The following is an 11566-nucleotide window of genomic DNA, read 5'->3' as shown; positions in this document are numbered from 1 at the left end:
GAATCCCTACGGTGTAGAAGCAGGCAATTCGGCCCATCAAGTCCACATCGACCCTCCAAAGAGGATCACACCCAGACCCAATGCCTCCCCTATCTCTGCATTTCCCACTCTAGACACTGTGGGCAATTTAGCATGGCCAATCCATCTAACCCGCACATTTTTGGACTGTGGGAGGAAACTGGAGCACCCAGAGGAAACCCACACAGTCATGGGGAGAATGTGCAAACTCCACACAGACAGTTGCCCAAAGCTGGAATCGAACTTGGTGGTCCCTGGTGCTGTGAGGCAGCAGTGCTAACCACTGACCCACTGTGCGCCCACTGTATCTCCTTCCAGCCTCGCATTTACCTCCTTGCTGTTGAGGATCCCACCTCCCTGCCAATCTTGTTTAAACCCTCCCTTGCAATGCTAGCAAATCTGCCCGCTAGTTGTGTCCCTCTTGAACAGGTCATCTCTGCCCCAGAAAAGGTCCCAATGATCCGGGAATCTGAATCCCTACCCCCTGCACTAATTCTTCAGCCACACATTCATCTGCCATATCCTCCTGTTCTTACCCTCACTAGTATGTGACATTGGAAGTAAACCAGAGATTACCACCATCGAAGTCCTGGTTTCTAACTTTTTTCCTAGCTTTCTATAATCACTCTGCAGGACCTCATCCCTATTTCTACCTATGTCATTTGTGCCAACGTACACAATTACTTCTGGCTGCTCACCCCTCCCCTTGACAATGTTCTACAGCCGCTCTGAGACATCCTGGACCCTGGCATCCACGAAGCGACACACCATCCTGAATTCCCGTTTGTGGCCACAGAATCTCCTGTCTGTTCCCCTAAGTATCAAGTCTCCCATCACTAAGGTTCTGTTTACCTTTCTGTTTCTAGTTCTGAGGAAGGGTCACCGGACTCAAAACATTAACTCTGTTTTTTCCTTCACAGATGCTGCCAGATCTGCTGAGCTTTTCCAACAACTTTGGTTTTGTTTCTGTTTACCTTTACCCTTTCCTCACTATGCCCCAGCATTGGCACCAATGTGATGCATCTCTCTCTCTGTCACCCTCTGATGGATGCTCTTTCTCCTGCTAATCACAGACAATCTGCTCTTCAGTGCAGGTGACTGCTTCCAGGCTCTAATGTATTCACCAAAGTGATGCCTCTCCTTCTCAGTTACCCTCTGCTGGTTTTATTGAGAAATAAAAAAGTGGGGCATGGTAAATGAAGACCCACATTCATACAATATCCTGTAATCAGCTGTCCATTTTTCACTAGCAACTGTGGGAAGGTTTTCCTTGCCATTAGCCCTACCTATAACTGGCAGAGGTACCTGAGATACCCTGCAGCAGACCTTACCAGTCCACCTTATTATAGACTCCTTCATCTTACATTCTTACCACTTTCTCTGAAACTGTGCTATACATCATCGGTGAAATCAGTTCTTCTGGAGCAGCCACTGGCATTCCCTGCTTAAATGTTTTGCTTTGCCACCTCCCTTCCCAATTGGAAAGCCCTTCATCCTGTCTTTCACTCTCTCCCTTTCTGGCATCTGGGCTCCCATTGCTACCAGTCTTAGTTTGCAGAAGTACTTTAGTATTGTGTGGGACATGCAATTGAATGCAAGACAGCAAGTTAACTTTTGCTATGCTTTCTAAAAAAACGGCGAATGAAACCTTTAGTTTGGAGGGGGGGGGAGGTTTATTTGTGTTTTAAACCCGAGCTGTGCACATCTTTGCAGCACACTGGAGTGAGATTCCTGAGCAGATAGGTAGCTGGGACTTCGACAGGCTCCTCTCACAACAGGAACCATAGCTCAGGGCCTGGAGTGTTGAGAGGGGGAATCTTTTGCGGGTGGCACGTTTCCGGAGAGGGCTGCTGTTATGGTAACAGCAGAAGCTGGTGCGGGTTGTAGGTGGTGAGGAGAAAACGGCGGATTTTCTCTCTGTCCCTCGTTGTTGTCCTGGGCGGGAGGATGAACGCGGACCGTTTCTCAATGTCGGCAGAGGACTACCTGAGTGAGTAGAGTCCTGGCCTCTGTCAGGATGGTCCTCCACATGGGCCCTGGCCTCAAACATTCTCCCTTTCTCTCCCTCTTCCCCTCCTGCCGAACATTTCCAGCATTTTCCTCTGTCCCTCTCTGTTTTGATTTTTTTTTCCCCCTTTAAGTTTCACATTCCCTGCAAGCTTGAAATAAAAACAGAGAAATTGCTGGATAAACTCAACAGGTCTGGCAGCGTCTGTGGAGACAGAGAAACAAGAGTTAATGTCTCGAGGCCAGTGATCCTTTTAGTTTATTGTCTTATGATTTGTTTTTTTGTTAAAGCTTTCTCTCCTGGTGGTTCTCCCCGCCCCTAAAAAAACAACGTTTTGGAACATCCGTTGGGAATCTGGTTTTCAGGGCGTTGCCATGACCAGGCTCTGTTGCCCTCTGTTTGGACCAGTTTGCCCTGGACACTGGCATCTGTGATGGTGGGGGCCCTTGGGAGGAGTAAGCCAAGTTGGGACTTAGGGCTGAATGGCCTTCTCCCCCTCATTCAAGTATGCCCTCTGTACTTCAGTCTCATTGTCAACCCCACTTTCCTGTCTGCACCTCCATAACCCTTGATTCCTTTGCCCATCAAGATATGAAGGTCTCCATGGCATTATTGGAATAAAGTTACTTGCAATCCAGCCTTATGTTGGGTTCTATTATTGTGACAATCATGTTCATGCACTCCTCTCACTAGTTGACTGGTTGTCGATCACCATTTTTGACTAGATATAGTTAGGGTAGAGGTTTTGTTGTGATGCCATACTTGTGGACCTGCTTAGCTCTGTCTGTAGCCAGCAATATTGATTTTATGTTTTGTATGCATGTAGTACTGTGTGGTAGTTTCAGCTGAACACGAGGCAACGAGGGTCAGTGTTGAGAATTGCCACCTCTATGTCTTCTAATATGACCTCATCTTGCTACTGTCCACTGTTGATGGGCTAGGAAACACCATGGATGATGATGGAAGATTCTGCAATGCTGGCACATTGCTACAATCCTGTGGAATTTTACTATGTCAATCTGTTGCCCCGCCCCCTTTGGTGGGGTAGTTCTCCTAATGTTGGTACAAATGCTCATGTTCTTTCATTTACTGTCTGCTACATAATATTAATCACGGAATTGGCCCTTTCACATAGTAATTTGATTATCCATGTTAGAATTCAGTATTGTTTACAGAATCATGTTTTCATACCTTGACTTTAATTTATCACTTAAAGCTGCTTCATCTGTTCCTCTGTATGCTTCTTTAATTTCATTGGCCCCATTCTCCCTCTGGACCCAGAATTTGTGTAGATTCCCCTTGTCTAATGATTACGTTGTTTGCCCCATTTGCAGTGTTTTCACCTTATTCTAGCATTGATCAAGATCGCCTCAGTTATCCTACTCATAATGCTGACGGAATCTGAGTCTCTGTCTTTGGTAGAATCTTTGAATGTGCACATTTGAACTTGAGGCATTTTAGTCATTCATTCCCAAAGTTAATATCTTCATTTGCCTTGTCATTACTTCTCTGGATGCTCCATATCCTTTTACTATGAACCTTCTGTTGATAGTATTCAGAATTATGTGCACCGGTCCTTGTTTTGTACCATGTCTTCTTTATATTATTCATTTCTTAACCTTCCCTTCATCCTTGTTGCAAAGACATTGGTTCTGATCTAGAATCATAGAATCCCTATAGTGTGGAAACAGGCCCTTCAGCCCAACAAGTCCACACCGACCCTCAGACATCCCACCCAGACCAATCCCCCTATAACCCACCTAATCTACACATCCCTGAACACTATGGGCAATTTAGCATGGCCAATCCACCTAGCCTGCACGTATTTGGACCGCGGGAGGAAACCGGAGCACCCGGAGGAAACGCACGCAGACACGGGGACAACGTGCAAACTCCACACAGACAGTCGCCCGAGGGTGGAATCGAACCCGGGTTCCTGTGCAGCAGTGCTAACCACTGATCTGAATCTGATGAATGATCTCCCATCTGTAGTGTTATCATCTTTCCCAGAACTTGTTTCAGCAATGTAGAAACCAGAAACCTTCTTTCTGTGCCATCTCTTTAACCATTGATTGTTCATTGCACAATATTGTGAGTAGTCCTAAATTTACCATAATGAATATAGTTATACTTAAGTAGTAAGACCTGGACAACATCCTGGACTGATAAATGATAAGTAATATTTGTGCCATGAAAGTGTTTATGTTCAATGGCAATCCCATCACTGAATTCCCCACTATCAACAACCTGCAAGTTATCATTCCCATGAAACTGAATAGGACCAGCCATACAGACATTGACTATAAGAGCAGGTCAGAAGTTAGGAATTCTGCAGTGAGTGACACAATCAAGAAAGCTAATGGAATGTGGGCATTTATATCTAGAGGACTGGAGCACAAGGATGCAAAAGTTATGCTGAAGTTATGCTAAACCCTAGTTAGACCTTACTTGGAGTACTGTGAGCAGATCTTGGGACCACACCTTAGAAGCATACATCAGCCTTGGAGGGAGGACAGTTTAGGTTATAAGAATGATTCCTGGATTTCAGGGGTTAAGTTATCAGGAGAGATTACACAAATTAGGCCTGTTTTCTCCTGAATTTAGAAGGTTAAAAGGTGATCTGATCGAGGTCTTCAAGATAGTAACAGGAAATAACAGGGTCCACTCATTGGATATTCTAGAACTAGGGGCATAGTCTGAGAATTAGGGCCAGACCATTGAGGTTAGATGTTAGGAAGCATCTGATACACGAAGGATAGGAGAGGTTTGGAACTGTCTTCCTCAAATGACAATGGATGCTCGATCAGTTGTTAATTTAAATCTAAGATGCATTTTTGTTAAACAAAGGTATTAAGGGATATGTCTTCTTTAAACCGGTTTGGTTCCTATCTCCCACCTTGCATTGCCTATTACTTCATGCAGCAAATTAGCTAATTACTTTAGCTTTACTAACTTGACTGTTTTGATCCACATCGATGAACTATCGGGGCCACAGCACCTTTTCATCCCTTATTGTCCACATCTACGGTGGGGTCAGTTTTTCATTGTTCAACCATTACAATACTTCCCAGCGTCTTTCATGTCAACTTCATTCTCTTTGTTGCCAAATATGTATTTTTTAAAGGTTTATATCCCCAGTTAAATTTTCTGCAATAGATTTTTTTAATATAAAATGAGAATTTCAGTACTGATTCTTACTAATGAAAAGATAACTGCAGTTGCAAGTTATTTTTAGTGCTGGCCGCAAGACCCCTTTTTCTTTCGGTTATTGTTCATGTCCAGCATATACAGGAGAGGTTGAAGGTAATCTGGTTGATTTATTCTTTGTAAAACTGAAATGGATTCTTCATTCCAGTTCTTAGCAGTGAAGTTTGCATTCCATTTTGCTGGTGTGTGTTTGGTATGCCTTTTGTATCCTCACTGAAGATGAAGTTGGAAGAATCATGCAATGTGTGGGTATTCACTTGCCACCTGCTTGTGGATATTTTCTTTATGACTTATTGCAAATTACAGGTCATGGATCAGTCATTTTCTTCTTCAAGTGATGTCAGGACTCCAGCAAAAAAAAGAGTGTCTAATTACAATAATCTTTCAAACAAGCTGGTAGTTGCCAGAGGCAGTCGTATTGGGTTTTGTTGTATGACTTATGTGCCACATCTGCTAAAAGGCTTCTCAATTCATCTAAATGTGATTAATTTGGATTTCAATTAAAATTAAATTGCATCAACTGCAGTCATTTGCTTTTTGAACAAATTGAAAACCTGTTTCTGGGAACCTCCAATTATAAATTATTTTTAACTTGGAGTGTAAGTTGCTATGTCTTTGCAACAACCTGCTGAGGACCATATTTGACACAATTTTTTGTCAGACCTCAGTTTTGGCTTTCTAAGTGAAACAAGCCATTGGGATATCATGCTAGACTTTTATCTTTTAAATAAGTTCATTGTAATAATCTGAAGAGTATGAAAGTTTTAGAAATAACTTTTGAGAAGTGACCATTAACCAAGTGGCAACTGTACTAGAGACAAAAAAGACTGCAGATTCTGGAATCCAAGGTAGATAAACAGGAGGCTGGAAGAACACAGTATCTGGAGGAAAGGAGAAGTCAATGTTTCAGATATTATCCTTCTTCAGGACTGGAAATGGGGGTAGGGGGAGCTGCAGATACAGGGGGTGTGAGGGGCATAGTGGAATGGTGGTGACAGGTGGGCACCAGTAGTAAGTACGACCTGGTTTGTTGAAGGGAGGGATGAATCCGTTTGGTAGCTGGAAGGGAGAGTCAGTAGGTGGAATGGAAGGGAGGAGATGGGTCTGGAAAGGGAGCCAGGGTTGTGTAGGAAGGTTATTTGAAATTAGAGAACTCAATGTTGAGTCCTCTGGGCTGTAGGGTGCCCAAGCAGAAAATTAGGTGTTGTTCCTCAAATTTGCGTTCTGAATAGCTGCGACACTGGAGGAGGCCAAGGACGGACATGTCGGAGGGGGAGTGGGGAGGGTATTGAAATGGGCGGTGACTGGAAGGTTAGGCTGGCTGTTATGGGCCAGGTGAAGATGCTCGGCAAAACAGTTGTCTACGTTTGGTCTTCCCGATATAGAGAAGACCACATTGGCAGCACCGGATGCAGTAGACTAGGTTGTAGGAGATGCAGGTGAAGCTCTGTCTGACCTGGAAGAACTGTTTATGGCCCTGGATGGAGGAGGGGAGGTGGTGTGTGAGCAGGTGTTGCATCTTTTACGGGGAAGGTATTTGGGGGGTGGTGTTGTTTGGAGTGATTGGTGGGGAGTGTAGCATGAACTGAGGAGTGGTAAAGGGAATGGTCCTTGTAGGAGGCAGAGCGGGGTGGGGAGTGGCAGATGTGCTGGGCGGTGGCGTCTGATTGGAGTTGGTGGAAGTGTTTGAGGATGATACGTTGGATGCGGAGGCTGGTGGGGTGGAAAATGAGGACAAGGGGGATCCTATCTTGAATATGTTTGAGGAGGGAGGAGGGGTGTAGGGTGTGGGCGTTGGTGGTTTTAGAGTCTACTGCATCCTGTGCTACCGATGTGGTCTCCTCTGCATCAGTGAGACCAAACATAGACTAGATGACCGTTTCATTGAACATCTTTGCCTGGCCCGTAATAGCTAGCCTAACCTCCCAGTCGCCTCCCAATATCAGAGTTAATGTTTTGGCTCCCGTGGCCCCTTAGTTCTGAGGAAGGGCCACAAGAGCCGAAACATTAACTGATTTTTTTCTTCACAGATACTGCCAGACCTGCTGAGCTTTTCCGGCAACTTCTGTTTTTGTTTGTGATTTACAGCATCCGCAGTTCTTTCAGTTTTTAAAAACAAATTGAACACTGAACTGAAGAGGGACATCATGATCATGGTGGAGTTCATTTTTTTATGGAAGGCTTTATTAGCAATTTAGATGTTTTTCAATTTGACTTTCCTCAGTTAGAGTTAGCTGATGGATTTACTCATCTGAACAGTTTGGATTATTTAATCAAGAACAATATTCAAATTGTGCTAGGTTAACACCACATAAACTTTGAAAAGATCTTCTTGAATTTCATGCTTATGGCTGAAAACAACAAATGCTGGAGATCACAGCAGGTCAGGCAGCATCCATGAAGAGACAGCAAGCTAATGCTTTGAGTCTACTTGACTCCTCATCACAGCTGAAGCAAAGTGTGGAGGGGGCAGCATTTATGCTATAGGTGGGTGGGGTGGTGGGGTGTAGGGGTGTAGAGTGCTGGACTAGAAAAGATGTTGATAGTTCAGATTAAGTGGGATAACATGGGATATGGGTGCCACTGGTGAGGTCAGCATTTATTGCCTATTCCTAATTTCTCAGAGAAATTAAGAGTCAACATATTGCTGTGGATCTGGAGTCACACGTCGACCAGGCCAGACCAGATAAGGGTGACAGATATCATTAGTGAACTAGATGAATTTTTTACAGCAATCAACAGTGGTTGCATGGACACCATCGGACTGGCTTTTTCTAAAATTCTAGATTGTTTTTATTGAATTCAAATTTCACCATCAATTATGCTGGTATTTGAACTATGGCCCTGGGACGTTAGCCTGGGGTTCTGGATTACTAGTTCAGTGACATTACAAACAAAGAACAGGAAGGCTTGAAGATATTTGTCACCCCCTCCTTCCTTCAAGCCTCCAGCCAAAGGGAGTTGGGCAAGCCCCAGTGTCACAATCTCTGTAAACATTCATACTTTTTATATTTCTGCCTACTTGCATTTGCCCCAATCTGTTTTGAACTCTGGCGGCAGTAATTCCATAACCATCTCAGGAACTGGCCACATTCTGCAGAGGACCATAGTTTCAAGTGGAAATGAATACTGTCCTCTATACTCAACTCTGTGTATTCGTAGTTTATGTTAATCTGGCAAATATTCCTCAGGCAAAGGAAGAAGCTGGAGTCAACTTGTATTTGACATAGGTTTTATTGACACTCCTCAGTCTGTCATAAATGCAGGCTACTTTTCTGCTGATCACTTCCCCTTCCAGGTGGGGACTGCTGGTTACAAATCTATGTTTCCATTGCCATCAGCTCCTCTCACTTCCATCTTAATTAACTCTCAGCCCTTGTAACATTAGCAGCTTGCACTGATGATTCGTGCTCCACTGTGGCTTGCCTACCTCAAACAAATCATGCATATTGTGCGCTCCCTCTGCTTTTGCAACACTTGTTATGAACTTTCAATAAAAGAGATGACCCCCACATACTTCTCACAGTAGAGTCTTGTAGGTCTCAACTTGGGACCTTGCAGAAGTCCTGGAGCCATGTTGAGATCCTAGCCGATGAAGATGACCTCTGTTTAAGTACTTTCTTTTTATTCCGTGCACCTCAAAATGGTGCCGGATTGTGGCAACAGAACATGTCTCACTCTATCTTCCTAGGCATGTGACAATAAATCATTCATTCATTCATGCTGCATTTATCTATATTAAATGATGTGTGGCCATTCCCATTGCATACAGATCTGCCTGCAACCAAATTAAGTAAAACCCATACTTTTTTTTGGTGTTACCCATAAATATGTATGTTAGCATGTAATAGGTTCTGTTGTTAGATATTAAATACTTAGTAGTTGAAAGTAATAAAGTAAACTGGTATTGATCAGTTATTTATATTAATTGATATGTGTGTATATAATATACATATATACACTTCAAGCCAACCCAGACTAGGGGGTGATTGTTTAGAGTGGAAAAAGTAAGTTTGTATGGCAAGCAATAAACAGCCTTGATTAAAGCATTCTAGTCTCTGTATTCTACGCAAATATTTGAAGGTCCTCTAACGATATAGATTGTTCCCTGATAAATTAATCAAGGTTGTTAGCAAAGATCTTGTTGCTCGACAGCTCCAAGACTGATTCTTGTGGGAGCCCAGTCGTTAGTTATTGGCTACCATACAAAGCTGCTACTATTATGATGATTTATTACATTTTGTGTCTACGCATGCATCTAGTCCTTTATCCAGCCAAATATCTCTCTGGCTATCCCAAAAAAGCAACCTTCTGTTCTTGAAAGATCAAATACACATCAATTAGACTGCTCTCATTCACCAACTGAGTAATCCCTTTTCAAAAAAAAGGATAAACTCATTGCAATCACTAACGTGCACTATTTAGTCAGTGATTTATGACACTACATGTATTGTGACACCTTTATATGAATATTAACTTATGTAATTTTACTTCTCCTTTCCAAATCTTTAGTGCAAGGCTTCATTCTATTGAGGCTTCTTTTGTATCAAGGTGCGCAGTTAGGAGGATAAGTTTTTGGAAACACTGCTTATTTATACATATGTATATCAATCTTTTCGAAAAGCCTTCTTGCAGGTTCTTGAGGTACAATAATTGTACTGTTGTAAGTGTTTTAGGATGTGGCATGAGTGGTATATATGTTAGAGATATGTTTCAATGCAAATAAAAGACAGCACTAATTATACATGTCTTCTGAAATTCAAATCCATATAAAATGTCAGGAGATTTATGATTCTGTCCTTGAGGAAGAAGATATGCTACCTATTTCTGAAACAGTAATAAACAGACTAGATAAAGATATAAAGCACGACTGCATGCTGCCACGTTTGGTGTTGGTGGCAAGTGAAAGGTGCTCTAACATACCAACACTTGGTAAGGGCAATTGGGGAAGCAATATTGTCAGAAACCAGAGAGCAAAATGCACAACCGTTCTCAATTAGGAACTGATTCATCAAGAAAGAAAGATTAATGGTTATGGTATAAAGCCAGTTTATAACTGAAACATAAAATAAATATTTGGAGCAAGTTACCTGATCGAATGACTTGTTCTGCACTGAATTTAAATCTGGTATGTTGCCATACATGCAAGTAGATTGAGCATACAAGGTTATTTGAAACATGTTAATATCTTATCAAAACTCAACCATGAGAATTAATGGAGAGTTCATGACGATAGCTTAATTTTCTGCTCTTTAACAAAGGAGATGGGTTTTTGTAATAATTAATAGTTTTGCTTAAAAAAAAAAGACAGACACATTTTGTTGAAGCTTTTCATCTAGTACCCATCAAGACTATTTGCAGGAAATACCACAGCAAGGGGAAAGTTTTATTTTTTTGTTAGTTTCAAGTGATGAAGTTTTATTTAAATCTTACACATCTACTCATATTGTCCACTACAGTTTTAACAGTTTTGGCAGTTTTGCCACTTTTGCTGCCAAATCCCTCCACCTTTTGTAGATTTTGTAGCTCTTTATCACTTTACCAAATACAGGTTGCTATCCGTTCAATGATGTAGTTTTAGTAGAACATTATAAAGAGCTGGAATCCATTTGTATTTGGCAAAGCATTGGCCATAGACAGAACACCAGCTCAATTGGAAATTCTCATTGGCAGACTTCACAATGACTTCACACCTTGCCATTATGTTTTATAAAGTCACCACCTTGGCACATGAATTTAGGAACAATTTGGTTTTTGGGATTCAGGAACAACTCCATTTCCTACCTATGTTCCTGATTCCGACAGGCATATGAACTTATTGTCTGTTTATCTTATGTATTTTGTGCAATATCATTGAGGCTTCTTGAGTCGAGATTTCTTTATCTTAAGATGGTTTTGAGGTTAAAAAAAGGCAGCCACGAATCATTGTTATTTTAGCTGGTCAGTGAACAGTAGTGATACTAAGAATGGAATGACCTAGTCAATACCCCCATAGTGCACTAAAATCTCTCAGCTGAAGGAGGGAGCATATTATTAAGGTAGCACCATCAGGGAAGAGAAAAACCTGTGAAGAAACTATTTGTATAATATGAAAAAGTCATGTTGTCAATTTCCTTGGATCCCAGACTGATATAGGATGGGATAGGATAGGAAAAGCAATTCTGGTCATCCCTTGGATTCAAGGGATCAAGAGCCCTCATAATCATTTTTATGCTTGACCCAGTTCTCAATTACATTCACTCAGAAGGTTAACTTATGTCCAGACTATCACATAAAGTAGCAGTTGAAGATGATTTTTTATATGATTTTTCACTACATTTCTGCCATATTACC

General features: G+C 42.0%; 1 protein-coding gene across 1 annotated transcript in view; it reads left to right on the top strand.

Annotated features, from left to right (window-relative positions):
- Nucleotides 1–1880: 1880 nt before the first annotated feature.
- The window catches only part of cstpp1 (centriolar satellite-associated tubulin polyglutamylase complex regulator 1), a gene marked incomplete at its 5' end in the record, with an annotated part of 285279 nt that continues 275593 nt past the window's right edge, over nucleotides 1881–11566 (top strand). Inside the window, one exon of the mRNA XM_048607362.1 lies at nucleotides 1881–2008. Within this exon, the coding sequence (XP_048463319.1) occupies nucleotides 1881–2008 (128 nt within the window). The remainder of the gene's footprint in view (nucleotides 2009–11566) is intronic.

Source organism: Rhincodon typus, chromosome 17, assembly GCF_021869965.1.
Source record: "Rhincodon typus isolate 14 chromosome 17, sRhiTyp1.1, whole genome shotgun sequence".
NCBI classification, from domain to species: domain Eukaryota; kingdom Metazoa; phylum Chordata; class Chondrichthyes; order Orectolobiformes; family Rhincodontidae; genus Rhincodon; species Rhincodon typus.
Note: the sequence above shows the minus strand (reverse complement) of the source record. Positions and strands in the feature narration are given on the sequence as shown.